Source organism: Electrona antarctica (assembly GCF_951216825.1).
Source record: "Electrona antarctica genome assembly, chromosome: 9".
Classification (NCBI taxonomy): domain Eukaryota; kingdom Metazoa; phylum Chordata; class Actinopteri; order Myctophiformes; family Myctophidae; genus Electrona; species Electrona antarctica.
In genome coordinates, this window is record NC_136790.1 from 38,940,756 (window position 1) to 38,959,430 (window position 18,675).

Here is an 18,675-nt window from a genome sequence, read left to right on the forward strand (position 1 = left end):
CACTATATCCTTATGAACATTGCTCCTTCTCTGATAGATTTTCCTCGCATTTCTACACAACCCAACCGCCATCTGGCAACGCCTACGGGCCAACAGTTCTGCCTCACGTACATGCGCACGCACGCACGCACGCACGCACGCTCGCACGCACGCACGCACGCACGCACGCACGCACGCACGCACGCACGCACGCACGCACGCACGCACGCACGCACACACACACAGACACACACACACTACACAAGTACACAACACAACATCCTATGCACATATGATCACAGCTATTCAGCACTTACTTACCTACCCTCCCACATGGAGTGAGCAATTTAACATACGCAGTCACACACGCCCACGTACAAGGCATGCGCACCACACACACACACACACACACACATCGAGTAATTGAGTCCAACATACTTAGGCACTGAGCACAGTGGGGAGAACGGTGAATTCAACGCTCACTGAGGCAGAACAGTGGGAGATGTAGATTACAGAGGAAAATCCATCAAATAAAAGCGGTCGTTTTCAACCTGACTGAATGACCTTGTTCGAACAAATAGAAAGAAGCAGACAGGATTATATATGATCCTAAATCATCAACTGAGAAAAAGGCATGTGCAACTGACTGGTAATCACAGCACGTTGAAAATAAGTTCCAATCTAATGGATGTTCATTAAGATAATTATTCTGTATTGGCGTGGCGTCAAGACCATTTTGGAAAAAATCTACATAAATCTGCTTCTACTTTGAAACATTAGGCCTATTAAAGTAAAAAAATAATTCTGATAAAATTTTGCTGATAACGGAAATAGCTGATTTACATTGTGATGCAATGCGTTGTGAGCTTGTAGATTGGCCCTTTTCGCTGCCCCATTGTACAGCGGCAGGGCTTAAGTGGTTAACAGCGAGTACACAGTGAAGTTACAATCGCACTAAAGTAGCGGTGTACTGCTACTTTACAAGATCACATTTAGACTAATCACAACACTAGATGTAATAAAACCACTACACAGCTTCAAAGAAGACTAATAAGAAAGAAGGAATAGAATCTGTGTTGACCTACATAACCCCTCAACAAAGAGCGGGGAAAATATGCTGATATTCATACATATTAACATAACGGAATATAAATTCCCTCCTCCATAACCAGAGTGAAAGTAGACAATCTTCAATACCTTGAGGTGCATAATAGTATGTAGACAAAAGGCCACACGACATACCCAGTTAAAGCACTCTCAGTTAACAAAAGTGTGTGTACGCAGTTGTAACTCAGCAATACATCACATCACATCAAAGTGCCTTGTTCTTTTCTAAATATGGAGCCTCAGAACATTCTCCAGCAGCATCAACCTTTACTCCTTTTATCTGTTGTTTTTTTGTACTTTTTATCCAAGGCAATTTTGCTTTTACTAGTGCATGTGTGCGTGCGTGCGTGCGTGCGTGCGTGCGTGCGTGTGTGTGTGTGCGTTTCATGCTTTGGGGGTCGGTGGATACAGGAGAGACTCTCCATCTGTAGCCATCCATAATTAATAATTTCCTTATTGCTGTCAGAAATTCTCCTCTGCACAGATAAATTGCTATTGGTTTTGTCGCATCCATGTCTAGCACACAATACAAAAACACTGCTCCCTCTGCAGGGGTCTGACATTTAGTAAAGATTGCTGGAAGGAATGAGCGCACTGCTATAGTACATTATCACGCTGCAATGACAAATCAGCCCTCTACTCTGAGACACTCTTTTAGAGGTCTGATCATATCAGCTGTTTTCTAGGGAGGTTGGGTAAATATATGTATGTATGCGTGCAGAAAGATTACCAAATAATAACTTGACAGGTGCAAATAGATATCTTGGAGCTTTCAGATGCATTGGTAACCCCGAGAAAATAGGCAATAGGCAATTTGTTTCAAAATAAATCTGAATATAAATTCAATCCAGGAAAGTATCCTTGTCATTTTAGTTGTTATATATTGTGCTGTCCCGGCGAGAAGCCTTGTATCTCCAAGTTTTAATAAATTCATGCTTTTTCTGCATCATACAAGAGTGTCACATAAAAGTAGTGACAATAGCAGATCTAGAAGATGTTTGCGGCCAGAGGTCTAAGTGAGTTAAGGGGTCAGTAACACATGTTTTCCATGGTACTAACCAATACCATGTGTAGGAAACATTTAGAGGCGTGTTTGTGTTTAACTCCGTCCGATATGGCTGACTGGAACCAGGATTATAAAATCAATAGTCTTGACTAGAATGGCGGCGAGCACAGTCGCTAACAAACCTACACCCACTGCTCTGGAAGCCAATCATGTCACCGTGCCATTATGAAGGCCCCATTATTGTTCCCACCCAGAGTTTCTGTCCACTGTCTCTCTAGTTGAGCAAAGTGTTTACTGACTTGTGTGAGTCTACAAAATCAATAACTCCTCACTCCGCATCTGTCTGCACAGTGCACAACTGGGGTCATCATTGTGTCAAATGCTTTACAGTCTGTAAATGGACACATTCAATAAACAAGTGAGAGGTGACAGTGAGTGGAGCAGATGTAGGCGGTCAAGATCCCATAGGGCCGTGGTCAAAACCAACCTCTGAGCAGGAGTACAGCTTATTGTGTTCAACCAGTTTATCTTATCACATTTCATAACAATGGTCCATTTCAATGGCATCTGGATTCTGAAATCAGTCAAGCCACCATGAGATCCCACTGAGCATAAAACCCACCATCAGTTAAGGCATGAAACCAATTGAGTGTTCTCACCTGTGTAGTCGTCGAAGCACTCGCACGTGTAGCCTCCCTCTCTGCTGCGGCACACACCGTGAGCTCCACAGGGTTTAGAGTAGCACAGGTCGATCTCCGTCTCACAGTAGTCCCCCGTGAAGCCGGTGGGGCAGCGGCACCGCAGTCCGGCGATCGGGTGGATGGGTCGGAACAGAATGGTGTCGGACGAAACGAACGGCGCCAGGCTGTCGAACTTCAGCACCGACACGCACTTCATGTAATTCTCACAGGGCTCGCGCAGGCAGATGTTGTCGTCGAAGGGCAGCACCTGCTGGGAGGAGATGCGTGCCAGCAGGCTGCGGTTCAAATAGAGCCTCTCCTGAAGCTCCTCGGAGCCAAAGAACTCTGCCTCCGCAGCACCGCCTTCGACCCCTCTCCCGGCCCGCTCGCCCCCTCGGCTAACGCCTCCGGGCCGGTGGGCGTCTCCGGCGGTGGGCATGGCCACAGACAGGCTGACGTTGAGGATGCGCGCGCTGACGTCGGTGTCGTCTTGGACGTTGAACACAACCACGTCCTCGCGGTCGGCAGAGAGGACGCAGGCTACCCCGTCCAGGAACTGGGCGAGCAGCAGGGACAGGAAGTGCTCCTGGGAGGTGTTGGCGAGCCGCAGCGTTATGCTGTTGGACAGCATTTCATCTGTGATGATGGTCACCTGGAGGAGACACTGGGCCGACACTGAATGGACTCCATCTGAAATGGAAGGAAGGAAGGAACAGGAAATGTGAAATTGATACTTTTCAGCCGATGAACTTCAATTTTATCTTTAACAAAGAAAACCTTGGACGATTCTAGCACCTAAATCAAAGAAATCCTCCATGAACATTGAACAACGTATCTATGAATCTTTGATATAAGAAAAGCTTAGAAATCCCATCTTTCCTCAGAGCTCATTTATACTTGAAACAAATGAAAATCAAGGTCACTGATTCTCTGCACTAGCTTACTGTTTTGCTACTGTAGGAGACATCAATGGCTTCCACTGTATCACCACACTTTATGCATCCTTATGTAAAACACTGGGTTGTTACGAAGACAAGGTCAAATTTGAGACCTAATTTAAATTCAGAGCGTGCAATTTCAGTCAGACAACTCTTAGAATTAATTTAGAATATATATTTAATGAGCATAATTGAGCATAGATATATGAAGCATAGATTGGCGTCAGGGCTCCGTCCCCATTCATTCCCTGTAACATTAACATTTTAGTTGAGTTATAAGCCAAATAGAATTACAGGGATTGCAGGGGGATCTAGAAACAGAGCCTACAGGTGGATGCTGGGGAGGTGGTGGGATTTGCAAAAAACTTCATGAGCAGCAGCTTAGCAGCAAGTAAGTCAGGGAGGCAGCAGCAGCAGCAGCGACGCACATCCGCACAGCAGGAGAGAAGCCAGGAATGAGCAGGTATGGCAGATAGGTTTAAATAGCCGCTCTGATCAGGTAAAGAGTGCATGAGACTAGTCACCAGATCAGGTAGGTGCGTTCACGAGTTGTCTGCCTGAACTAGCTGCGCACGCTTCGCATCATGTAATGGAGTGGCAAAAAAGGGACATAGACCTATGAATTTTGGTTGCAGACTATAATAGTGTTTAGCGCACGCACGCACGCACGCACGCACGCACGCACACACGCACACACGCACACACGCACACACACACACACACACACACACACAGTGAAAGATCATATGCTCATCCAATGCGAAGTACACAGGAGTTACACAAAACTGAACCTCCAACTGGTCATAACTATTTGCAATGTTGCACAATATCAAACAGTCTTAAACCCCAGAAGAACGTTCACTCAAATGACAACATATGAACGTATGGTGCGTCATGTGCAAGCAGCAATAGAAAGCAATGTATATTAAACACAATGATCTGAAAATACCATGCATGAATAAACATACATGATACATGGTGCTTTGAGTCTATTGGAACCAAGAAATGTATGATATTTTAGAGCTCAGGTGCACTATTAATCATTATAGTCTGATTAAAATGCAAAACGGTGGACAAAACATGCAGATTTGTTTTAATTTTAGGTTAAGTGCGAACTCTAAGGGGTGGCAATTGCCATCCTCTGAGACCCCTAATCACGCCCCTGTGCAAAACCAGTTTTAAAACATCTACACAAAATACTGTTTACTCAATGTCAAACACGTCGGTTTGCACATAAACCCCAAAACAATGGGATGGTTTTTTCCCCCCAGTTTGTTGTTACAAGCCAAGACGGCTAACTACCAAATGCCAAGATTGAGACAGAGCACAATACGCTACATTGCGAGTTTCCAAACAGTAATTTCACACCCTTCACAGACATTCTTGCCTTAACCGGAAACCCCAGGAAGTGAAGTGAAATTATGTTTTCTCACTAAATACACAATTGCCTTGTTTTGTTTAATTGTCTATTTTGATACATTTCTATTATTATACAATTTACAATTTAGGAATATATATTATTACAGTATATCTACATCATCATTACCTTGATGACAAAGCATATCTCAGCCATCAGTTATACAATGCCCACAATTTCATGGAGCAGTGACTTTGTTAAGCCGATATTCTGTCCTGCTCTCTGCATTATAAATCAAGGCAGTACAACGAAAAACTGCTTATCAGCAAGTATCAGCCATGTCTTTTTCCTGGAGCACTCAGGCGATTGCTTACTGAAGAATAAAATTATAATGAAGACCTGAATCCCAGACTGCCTCATCTAAATAAAAACTAACAGAAAGAAAAGTTTTGTTTGTAGCTAACAAACACAAATCATTGTTAGAAACAACTTACAGACTGCTCCAGTCAAGAGTCTTATGCCACGATAGACCTGTTTCACTCAGGTCATATTCGTTTTCCGTCCAGTGAAGCGTAATAATATTTGTTCCAAACTTGCAATTATAATAAATATTTAAAAAGGAAATTGGAGTTCAACACCAATTGACCTTACTTCCTTTTCATTTCAAGGCATACCTTTCTTTGCCACATTTGAAAAACCACTAGCCTACAAATTGAGCCTGTTTCAGAGTCACCTTGGGGTTTACAACTTAGCTAATGATCAGATCATGCTGCAGTGGTTCTCAAAGTGGGGTCCAGGCAATGACCCTCAGGGTTTGTTGAGGTGGTTCTAAAATGTAGAATCTAAATGGACCTTACAGATCTGTGACTCTGAGAGTTGTGGGGGTCCTGGTCCTGGAAATGTAAAAGTTTGAGAACCACTGCTCTAGTGGCCAAAAACAAATCTTAAGATGCCAAAGATTTTTCCATGACACATTTGGCAAAACTAGTGTGTAATGAGTGAGGTCAAAGAGTGACACAAAACGCATCTAATCAAATCAAACCTGTCACGAAAACAAGCCTCAACCTCCACCCCCCCCACCAAAGATAATCAATAGGACGCTTTGTTTGGGGGATTCTGGAAGCCGGCCAGGGAACAGAACCCGTAAGCCCTGGTGGAACACAGAACCCACACAAACAAACAGCATTGCCCAAAGTTACCGGATCTCTGTCTGGCGCTGGGCAAGTTTAAACACTGAGTGCCAAAGGGGGAAAGGAGAGGGATAGAGCAAGACGAGCAGAGCGGACCCATGTCTGACACAGCTTTAATCCTGCTGCTCTCAGTCAAGCCACTCCAGCACCAGAGCGCTACAGGGCCTAAGCAGATGAAACAGGGCAATCAAAGGACAGACTGAGGGAGTCACTTCACTCACTCACACATGAATGCAAACAAACAAACAAACAAACAGAGAGATGTGTGTTCGTGCTCACACACTCACACACACGTCACACACACACCTGCGCGTGCGCGCACACACACACACACACACACACACACACACACACACACACACACACACACACACACACACACACACACACACACACACACACACACACACACACACACACACACACACACACACACACACACACACACACACACACACACACCTGTATATACGAAAATAACTTTATAATCCTATACTTGAGCTACGTTACAGCTGTGAATGATTGTTTAAATATTTCATAGTTGTAAAATAAAAACAGTTATTTACAATAATAATGTAATGTACGGTATATAATGCATTTAGTAGACTTGTAGGCCATCACCAGTGTTTTGTAATGGATGCAGGCAGCAGCCAGAAGCAAGTGAGGGGGACTCAAAAAGGGGAGACGTGTACATTTTGGAGGTTGAAGACCAGGCATGCTGGATTGTTACATGTTTCATTTATTCTAAGCTGCATATATATACTGGCCCATCTAGTATTCATTTAAATCGTCAATGTTAAATGCTAAATCAGAAATATTGCAGAAGATTTCACTAAACATAAAGCCAATAAGCAACTATAAAATCCATATTGAGACTGGACAAGCTGGAAATTAAAAATAGTAGAAATAGTAATACTGACATTAATTACGCAGTATGCTATACTAAACCAAGGAGAGCTCCGAGGGCAATTAAATCTGTCCTTGTCCAATTATTGGTCTGACATATCCTAATCAAATTAAATGTCACATGTCAAGCTGAGTTTCATGGGAGACAGTCAGTGACAGCGCCTACACTGTAGTACTCTGTAGGCCCTACAGAGTACAGACCATTGAGACCAATGGGCACAACTAAAGCAGGTCTTTTGCAACCTTAAAGTCTTCACATAAATTACCCCATTTATTTTGGCCAAAATAAAAACATATATATTAGAGTCTTTTCATTCTAAATCGATGCAGTTGAATAATTACACCCCTACCTCACATGCAACACAGGTGAACTGATGAAGCATTTCTTAACCCATTTAGACCTGAGGACGCATGTGTGTCATATTATAGCTTTAAACCCATTCTGGGCGGGAACCCCTTTTGGTGTTTTAACTAAGCATTATGTTATACTTTAGCTATTGAAAAATAGCAGATCTACAAGCTCATAGCGCGCCACCGAGTGGCGCGCTATGAACTTGTAGGTCTGCTATTTTTGAAAAATCGTAAAAATGCGGCACAAATCTTTGAATATATATTCTTTCAGAGCGAACGTTTTTTTTATTTCGACGTCAGGCCTGAATGGGTTAAAGTCACACAAAGCAACAAAATATTTATGCCCAATTAATATTCTGAGACTTCCCTTTGTTCATGCAAATCACAAGACCATAGATTCTCCGGCGGCAGTATTAGCGGAAACACCGCCATCGGAACACGCAACTTTGTTAAAGGTTAGGCTCTCAATGTATGAGGACAGACATTGCCTTAGTCCTCCGCCAATTCACATTCTTTCCTCCTAGCATTGAGCTGGGCTTAATGTGAGATGGTGCTGGGAAATTGAGTGCGAGGAGAATCTCCTCTAAAAAGAAAACCGGGCTATCCTTCAAACAGTTGTCCTTCCATGGGGAAGGAGCCTCTGCCTAGGGATAGATAGTGTATGGGGATTGATGGGCAAATTGAAAGAGTAAAGGAAGGATGGTTATTTGGTTACAAGACAACATGCCAGCAATGGAGTGTGACACTCCTTTAAGCTGGGTTGTTTGACCCATTCTGGGCCTCCGGCTGCCAAAAACGCTCTGTCGCTAACAAGTAGAGCCAGGAAAGGATTAAACTCACACTGAGACTGTGGAAGTGCCAGGACAGAATTGTGTGTGAGGACCGTAGGTGAGCCAGGCATGGCAGGCATCATTGGCAGAGCAGCCACATAATTACAAATATATACATATAGAAGATGCAGAGCCTATAGTCTATACCTTCATTTTGGGGCCCAGAAATCAGAAAATAGGAGAATATTAAAGATAAGCATTTAAGAATTATGTTGAAGTTAAAGGAAAGCAGATGTTGCCTCGGGAAATTATTGAATGATTTAAATTTGTACTTAATTTGTCCTTTTTCCGCAGCTGAAATCATCTTCAGCTGAATAGGAAACATATTCTGACATTTATTACTCACACAGGCCATGGTACCAAAAGGAAAGGACTAAACACCAGGCCTGTTAGGCCTGCCAAACAATCACTGGTCTGTCAAATAATGTTTGTCATCCTAGAACATAAGAGCACACACATATAATGTACCTATATAGGAATAAATATTTTTGCTGTGTATTTCCCTTTCTTAATACAAAATATTAGCCAGAAGGTTACGAGACTTAAGACTCAGCTTTCAAACTGTAAAATATTGATGAAATCCAGTTCCAACCATCAAGCGTTTATAAATTATGAATGGCATGTCGTAAAATCCTACAAAAAAATGGGAATGATTCAGTGCAAAGATCTAACAGGGAGTGACGTGAATATTCTGTATGTAAATGCTGAAGGTGACAAAGGAAGAAATGACATGGCGCCATTGGCGTGTGACATTACGCTTCTGTGTGTATATACTGTATATTCATGTTGAATGTGACAAAGGACGAAAACTCATGGTGTTGCATGAAGTTTCTGTATGTAAATGCGGAAGGTGATGAAGGGAGAAAGTGAGCAGTTGATCACTGCCAGAGAACACAAGAAAGAGAGCTGAAACGGGCTGAGGCATGTGAAAGCATTAAATATACAGTCATTATTACAGCCTCATTATGGTCCATATATGGTCCATGGGCCATAAATGCTGCCCATCTCTTATTTGAGCCCAGAAAAATGTCAACAAAGTCATGTCGGACACAGAGATAACATGGCTGACAGAGAAAGAAACATCAACAGCCCTCCTACCACTCACTCTATCCCTCGGACTGACCTTGCCTGCAGCTGAGAGAGCCGGGAAGGCTGTCCAGCATTATTGTATTGAAGTCTTTCATGCTTTATTCAGAGATTGCATTCATGGAATGTGTGCCTCATTGATTTCTGTACACTGGACAGTCAGTGACAGGACACACGGGGGAGAAAGATAAGACTGGGTAACGACATGAGACAAAGGTCATTAAAACTAGGACGGTGGCTATATGTGCCACATACATTTGCTTCTCTTATATTAAGTCACTTCTTAAAACGCGCTGGTATCCAAAGCTCTTTCAACAGTGTTTTATTTATTTATTATGATTTATTTATTTTACGATTTATTCAGAGCGACTTGCTGTAAGCGAGGTAAACACATACAAAGACATACATTTTATATGTACTGGGTTAATGCCCTATGAATGCTTGATTTTTTTCATGGTGCTTTTCCATAAATTTAGATATTGTAATTTTGTTTGATTGTCTAAAATAACAAATTTTCATACTATTCATATATATTTTTTGCACACTATCAGCTTTTTGTTTTTTCTTCAGTTTTATGTAAAGCATTATGTATTTAACATTACTTCAACATGTCTATAAATAATAAATATTATTGCGACCACAGGTCGCATTTACTACGAAAAATCACATGACATCCGATGCCCTAATAATACAATCCCTGTTACGCCCATATATGGAGATCCCTGATGTCATCAATATTAAGCCCATATATAATAATAATAATAATAATATGGGAATGTCAATATATGACCATATTGTGTCTCATGATAACCACTGTTGTTGCCGCGACGTGACTCAGACTTGCAAATTAACCAAGTTGGTACAACACATGGATCTCCATACGTGGAGCTGACTATCATCACCTGTATCATAAATATGAAGATCACGACACTGACCTCATCAAACCCTGAGGATAGCCATACATGGAGAAGACTGGATCATCACCTACACCTGGATCTCCATATATGAAGATCACGACACTGACCTCATCAAACCCTGGATAGCCATACATGGTTTGACATACTAGATCTGCATATATGGAGCAGGCCAGCAACTCTACATCTGACCTCACTGACACCAGATTAATAGTTTAACTCCTGCTTCTCAACTGTGCTGTATTTACAAGCTCTGGGGTTTTTTTGGGGGGGTTTTTTAGGTTTATTTTTGGCGTTTCTGCCTTTATTGATAGTATCAACTAAGTGAAGAGAGACAGTAAAGAGGGAGTGAGAGAAGGGGAGAGACATGCAGCAAAGGTCGTCATGAACGGGACTTGAACACGCGACGCGCTGTCAGGCCAAAGCCCAAAGCCCCCCTTTTCAAAAAGGCACTGGGAAACAGCAGCATTTAAATTCTATAATCAATACACCTTGACTATTTAAAAACTAACATGCAGTCCATGACGTATATTCCAAAACGTGCGGGTGAGAGTGACAAAGAACAACATCTGGTCTAGTGTGGCGAGGGAACAGCCATTATAAAGACAACTATGAAAAATACCATTCATCACCTGATGGTAGACAGATAAATAATCATCATCAAGCAGGTCTCCTAGCAGCCATACATCAGACCCATGATGATGATGACACCACAGATAGAAGATAAAAATATGAACAAGGCATATTCGTTGCGATATGGGGCACACAGAAGCTCCATCAAAGGCAGTTGTGCGTTGCATACTTGCATAATGCTGGCACACTTTGGAGTAGGGAACATGGTTTAGCAGCAGCCCATGTGTCGGTTCTACACAGGAACACTACAGTATGTGCAGCACGCACTAAGTACCTAGTGGATCAAAGGGTAGTGAAGCCAGGGTCCCATTCCTAACATCAGTGGAGACTCAGAGGTCATAAATTAAATATCACTTCAGAGGGAAATTAAAGGCTGTTGGTCCACTTTGCATTCTTTCTACCTAGCAAGCCGTGCAGAAATGTTTGCTTGCTGCAAGTTATTTTTTTGATTGAGGTGATAATTCAAAATAAGCATGCTGAACATTTCTTAGCATCAAGATATTGATATAATTATAAAACGGCAACCGTTGCCTATTAAACCAGAACTGCCTCAACCGTCACGCACTGCCAGGTCAACACATGGAGGTTTACAAAAGAATGGCAAATGGTAAACAAACAATTGTACTAGTGCGACTCCCCTAGCAGACACTGTCGTGTTTACATGCTGCTGACAAACGCTCAAGTGTTGAGTCTTTGAACTTGTTCACGCAAGGATCCCTCAGACACTCACAGGAACACCACATCTGTCTACACAATGATCAGAACAAATCACACAGCTCGACCTAGGAGCGCACTCCCATTGGGGATGACAATAAGACAGTGTGATTCAATTAAAGTGAATTTCTGTGCCCTTGGTATAGCATAAATGAATTACTGGGATTGTGCTTGCCCTTAGATGACCCTGCCTAATATATTACACTTTGGGGTTGTGCTTTCTGTAGCGTTGGTGTAGCAAAGTCAGAGAATAGCTTTGTTCTGCCATCACCTTGACGGGATTACTGCCTCTTGCGCAGTTCCTATTCATTACGGCATTCAAGTAAACCACACTGTGGTCTGAGACACATCAACACTGGAACCTTTGATGGTAGGTAAGCTGCAGTCCATAAAGCAGGACAACACTCCCTGCACAGTTCTCTGTTCCCTAAATTAGACAAGACATTGGTGTGTGTGACAGGATAATTTGTTTAAACAAGTGATCTTGTATACCGGTATACATACCACAAATGTGACAACATTGTATGCAACATATTTACTGTATGTACATATATGTACCTCCAGTGTATACAGTACACACACACACACACACACACACACACACACACACACACACACACACACACACACACACACACACACACACACACACACACACACACACACACACACACACACACACACACACACACACACTTTCTGCAGCACACGCTGTTGTCTGGGTCATTACTATGGTCACATGGACCACATTTGTACACTCTCAGAGTTATTATGGGGGTCTTTGAATTTGGAACTAGGAGTTCTGTTCTACCTGCGTCTGTGTGTTGCAGAACACCCCACCCCGCTTACTGGGCTGCAACTCAATGAGCACTCCATCAAAAGAAGTAGGAGTCGTCTACAGAAGTTAATGAGGGTCGATTTGGGTTAAAGCATGAAAGAGCAGAACTTATTTTCCCCCCTTTTTCATCAAGGCTGTAAGCTGTAATGATCAGGGATCGTGAGAAAAAAATACTATTTACTAGATGATGCTTATCAGAGTTCTCGTTCATTAAATCAGTCATGTGTGCCCTGTTTGGTGTTCTTTTAATTAAAAAAAGATTTTTGAATTCCCGATGATCAAAAAGAAAAGCGGCCCTTGAGAACATATTAAAATGTCATTGGGGAATGCATTGCAGTGCTTGAATTAACTAAGGATGAAACATGAAACAGGCTGAACGCACTGTAGTCTGAATGGAGAGGAGAATGATGCTAAAGTTGTTGAGGAAATGAATAAGCTTCATAGAAGAACCCCCACCCCCTCTCTCCCTTTCATTCCTCCCCCTGCCAACTCCCCCCTTCTTGACCCCCCACAGAACAAGCAACGGTTAAAGCTGATGGCCCCTCCTCCTACATAAAATACAACCAATGCCCCCTGCTAGGTGTCCACCTCCTTACAATGGCTCTCATCACCATATCACCGTTTGTAGTGCATTGTTTTTTATCTAACCTGGGTACAATCTGATCGCCTAATGGCCTGAAGCTACAACATAGCATGCTCACATGGAGCAACATGTTGAGAGCTTGTAGATTGGCTATTTTTGTCCGTTAAATAAAGATGAGCAGATTGAGGCTGATTCCAGATTTGGGTTTAGATAATGCAACTGGTGTCAAGGGGTTAACATGCTAGTTAAGTCCCATTGTTGGAATATAGCTGCACTATGAAACTAAGAACAAATGAATACAAGCAGTTAATATATCACAGCAAAGCCCACTTACAGATTTCACTCTCCGATAAAAAGGTGCGAATAGAGAGCTTCAAACTCCTACGCAGCAGATTTGCTGTTATCCATATCTGAGCAATATTAGTGCCATTTAGATCAAAATAAAGTGCTTTGAGCATCATAATGTTCCATTATCATATCTGTAGCGGAGTTCTGTGTTTGTGCGGCCTCTTCATTAATAGGCAGAGTGGAATAAATATTCATAGACAGAATAGATAGAAAAATAATACAGGCATACTTTTTTGCACCTCAATCAAACCTTATTAATACTAAAGTGTGCAAAACAAACTAGATTCCATTGTGATATTCAGTATTTTAATCCAGTAAAGGAAATGTGTCACCATTAATTCAGAAGATTTATAGAGCAGATTCACAAGCCAGTTTCACCACTCGCGTACAGCTGACAATCGTGGAAGAAAATGTATTTGTAATATTTTGTGGCCACTGGCCAGTATAACTGAAAACAGACACCAATCCTCAGTCAAACGTTAACTTTTCTATCTAGCCATAAGAACACGGCATTCCAGAGATTCTTTGGTTATCATGAAGGGGCTTCGAGCCAAAGAGAAGGATCTGCACATTCAAATCAATACATTTACATATCAAAGGAAAACTGCTGTCAGCGCAATAGTAAAGAGTCATTAGCATGCAGAGAAGTGACCAAGCATGAGATTGTTATTCAACCATACCAATACTCATTCGGTATAGAAAACATACTGAGCATGTCGTTTCTTGTTTTAGTACCTATGTCGTACCTTAAATAAAAAACACGCGCGTGTGAGTGAAGTGAGGGGCGCCCAGATTTTGAGGGGCTCCCAGATTTTGGGGGGCATGTTGGTGTTCTCATGTCTGTGAAAAATGAAATGACGTAATTTTGGTAAAACGTACTTTTTCTATCAAAATGTTTTTCGTTTGTTTTTTTAAGTATGTTGACTCAATTAATTTTACATAAGGGCAGTAATATTCTTGAGCAATAACAATCCATGCCCAGCACCGGATAACAGCTCTTATTCATGTTACCACAATGGCTTACTGTTCGCTGCAGACTCCTTTTTAATGTAGATAGATTTGAGTTCAGCATTCGATTAACGCCTGGGAAACTGTTGGCATTAAGGACTTTGCTCTTGCAAGTTTCATTCTTCTTATCCCTAGCCGCCCTCTCGTGTAGTATTCCCTAGGGGTCAATTATTGGTCCTATTATTTTCTATTTATATACCTCCCTTGGGTCAGATGATCTGACTGTAATTATAATATCAATTTAAATTGTTATGAGGACAACACCCAACTTTATATTCCGCTTACTGTTAATGACAGTCAAATTATCTCATGTTATGGCATGTGACATGTCTCTCTGATATAAAATGATGGGTGTCACAAAACTTGAAACTAACCTAACGGGTGCTTGGGAAAGAAACTTGCATGGGAACCTGTCCTCCAACGTTAAGCACTCCACCCACAATTTGTATTGACATACAAATCACCCAAATGTAGTACTCATTCTTTCTCTGAATTAGGAATATTGTATGTAACAGATTTATCTCAGGCGGACCTTGAAAAAGTAATGTAATTCCCTGTATTCTGGGATCAGCCAAAAGGCCATCTCCAGGCCAGTAGCATCACTGCAATGCTACACTGGCTACCTGTTAAGTATAGAATTGATTTTAAACTTTAAAGCCATACATGGCCTTGCTCCTACCTATATCATCATAGATATAATTGCGCTGTTCCCACAGCCCGCCTCATGGGTAACCAAGCATTATAGAGCCTCACAGCTGTGGAACTCCCTACCTGAGAAACTGAGGCTAGCAAACCCCAGCTCAAAATAAAGTACTTCTGAAAATAACTTCTCAAAACTTGCTTTTACAGGGAGGTATTTTTATAGTAAATCTGTTCTATGGTAAATGCTATTCCTCATTTAGCACTTAATTGGTTTTTATTGGGCTACTGTATTATGGGGTCTTATGCTCTATATTTTAATTGATTGTGTTTATTCTAATGGTTTGTGCTATTGTGTCTTTTTCTGTAAAGCACTTTGAAACAGCCTTTTGAAAAGTGAAAACAAAATAATAATTATGATTATTATCAAATGTAATCATATGATGCAGTTATGTTTGAATCCCTTAAGAAAAAAATATTGTGGGAAGACAAACATGGGAATTATGTCAAACTTTAGTGTGGGATTATGAATTTAAAATGTCAAAGCCATCTAGATCACTAAATTGCCTCAAGTTGGCTCAGTCGGTGGAAAACTCGGTCAGTGTGAAACAAAACAGTGTAAAAGAAAACAGAAACAATCTGTTCAGAGAAGTTAGAACTCACAGGCATCCTATGATTATCCATAACCAGTTTGCAATACATGTAGCCACTTCCTGTACACTGAGGTTCACTGTCTCATTGGTCACACCTCTTACCACAATGACTACCATCAAACCAAACCACTGACTGGAGTACAATACAAACCCAGTACAGTTCATTCACAGGTCACTGTGAATCATCACAACATTACGCTTACAAGGCAGCTATGTGTTAAAAGTTAACACAGAACATATGTGTCAGAACATAGAACATATATGTGTTGGTCACAGTGTAAGAACATAAACACAATGATTTCTTTACTATTATTCAGGGATTTATCTATCTATCCTTTTAAATTCTTTGGGGCCTCTATCTATTGATTATCTTCTTAAATTCTATCGTTTACTTTTTCGATTAATCAAATAACCGAGAAGCGTCTTACCCCGTTTTGGGCGGGAACCCCTTTTGGTGTTTCAAGCATTATGTTATACTTTAGCTATAGAAAAATAGCAGCTCTACAAGCTCATAGCTATGAACTTGTAGGTCTGCTATTTTTGAAAAATCGTAAAAATGTGGTGCAAATCTTTTAATATATATTCTTTCAAAGTGAATGTTTTTAACTGTTTTTAACTAAATGGATTAATAGATGAACCACTTAAGAGTCATGTTATACTTCGTCTCACAATGGTGAGACGAAGGCAGGCTATATTTTCACTATATTTTATTATTATTTTACTTTTTAAACTTTTCACTTATGCTTACCCCAAATAGGGATAGATTATGAATTGATTATTTAGTAAACTTATTTTTTAATAATCTGTTAAATTAGTTTTATTAATTATTGCAATTATTACACAGGAAGACAACATGTAATTTGTACTAAGGGTTTTCATACTCAAGAAATGTTTCACTGCAGTGCAGATTAGTTCACAAAACAAAGCACATCAGACGATACAATAAACAGGATACTTCATGGCTGACTAATAAGACCACAGTGAAACTCCTTAAGACAGCATCAGGGCAAATGAGTTGTTACAAAGAAAGTGGGGTGTGATCCCAGACAGAGCCCGCTAAATTCCCCGTCCCCATTGTCTGCTGTGATAGTGGGGACAATACAGGACAACCATGAGATTATTTGCAAACGCCAGCATCAGAGGCCTCAACCCCAGCGATGCACCAATGCTAATACCAAACATGACCCCCCCCCCCCCCCCATCCCCACCACCCAGCAATGATGTCATACCACTCCCACCCCCCACCTGCCAGCCCCCAAAACTGATCCGGACCTTCAATGCAACCAAGCAAGAAACAAGGCCCACAAAGGGATGTTCTCCTTTTGAGAAACAAGCCGACGGCGGGGAATCAGATAACCTTGTGGAGGTGTCCATGTCACAAATCAAAGACCATATAGGACAACACTGTCATATCACTTTTTTGTTGGCTAGAAACCTCGTATCTATGTCCAAAACTGTTACTTTTCAGGAAATGGAAAAAATAAACCTGTGTTCCAATGGATCCAGTAGTTATTATTTAGTCACACTCACAAGCTGTTGTTAAAATACTTAAATATTATACTTAATATTGGTTATACTATGTATAAAACCAACACAGACTTTATCATTATTTCTGCTACATTTGTATGACACTGACTGTAGTGTAACGAAGTAAGGCATTATATCACAGAATAAACATAAAAACGTTATGCCCAACAGCAATGACATCAAAAATAATACAAGGCTGGATTTTCAGCTTTCACCTAAAAAGTCACTGGTGGAATTATAAACTGCACAGTGAAAGAACGGCCAGGAGGACAGGTCACTGTGACTCCAAGCATTATAGTTTTCCTGGTCCAAAGAAAGACCACATACTTCACCAGAAAGAGGCAGAGGGGGACAGTTGCACTTTAGAACTTTATGTGCTACCCCTCCCCCAATCTTCATTTCACAAAAGGGACCTTACCCCTTGTCCCCACCCACAAGGAATTTCTCAAGCATTGCTGGGTTCACCATGACAACTGGGTGCTTAACAAAGCATTTCTCTAAGCATTCTTCCTTTCACTAGGGAGGGGGGGCATCACTCAAAGGAGAGAGGGGGAGAAAAGAAAGAGGGTGGAGGAGCTTGAAATGATGGGAGGGAACAGCGGAGGTTGCAGGGGTGAGAACCATGGACACAGGAAGATAGGAGAAAAGTAGGAATGGATGACAGGCCAATAAAAAGAGGGGACAGAGAAACAGGATCAAGGTGATAGGTGATGTTAAAGGGAGAAAAAGAGAAACTGTGATACAAACATTCCATGCAAGCCTGCAAGGGTGACTAACGCCATCGTGGGAGGTGAGTAAAGCGCAGAGAATAAAATGCAGGCAGCTGATTACAGATGGCACAAGTCAAACAAAAACACACAACACGCACACAAACAGAACATGTGTGTACGCAAGCGGCTATGCCACTACAAACCTACGGCTATGCCACTACAAACCTACGGCTATGCCACTACAAACCTACGGCTATGCCACTACAAACCTACGGCTATGCCACTACAAACCTACGGCTATGCCACTACAAACCTACGACTATGCCACTACAAACCTATCAACCACAAGGGGGTGATTAATTAAGGTGTAGCATAAACAACAGAAAGGTGTACTGGAGGTGAGTAATAATAATAGAACAGCGAGGAAGTTTGAAAGGCGAACAGTCCCGCTGTTGGAGGCCCCACAGCACCAGTTCTCTGCAGCTATCATCCAACAGCTAATATTACACCCAGCTTAGTCATGAAGTCAAAAACCCTTGAATAACTCTATCTACATTCTACACAGAGCTTAAAGTCTTAATAGACTGTAATGAAATTGCACCGACTGGGACAGGCTGGGCTCTCTTTTAGAAGATATGGGGGAGAGGAGCTTCCTCAATTAAAATTCCACTCTTGTAG

The 18,675-nt window shown here is 41.6% G+C and overlaps 1 protein-coding gene across 1 annotated transcript in view; it reads right to left on the reverse strand.

Annotated features, from left to right (window-relative positions):
* Positions 1-18,675, reverse strand: part of celsr2 (cadherin, EGF LAG seven-pass G-type receptor 2) — a gene marked incomplete at both ends in the record, with an annotated part of 65,945 nt that overhangs the window by 39,454 nt on the left and 7,816 nt on the right. The window contains 1 exon segment of the mRNA XM_079510722.1: positions 2,752-3,462. Coding sequence (XP_079366848.1) covers positions 2,752-3,462 — 711 coding nt within the window.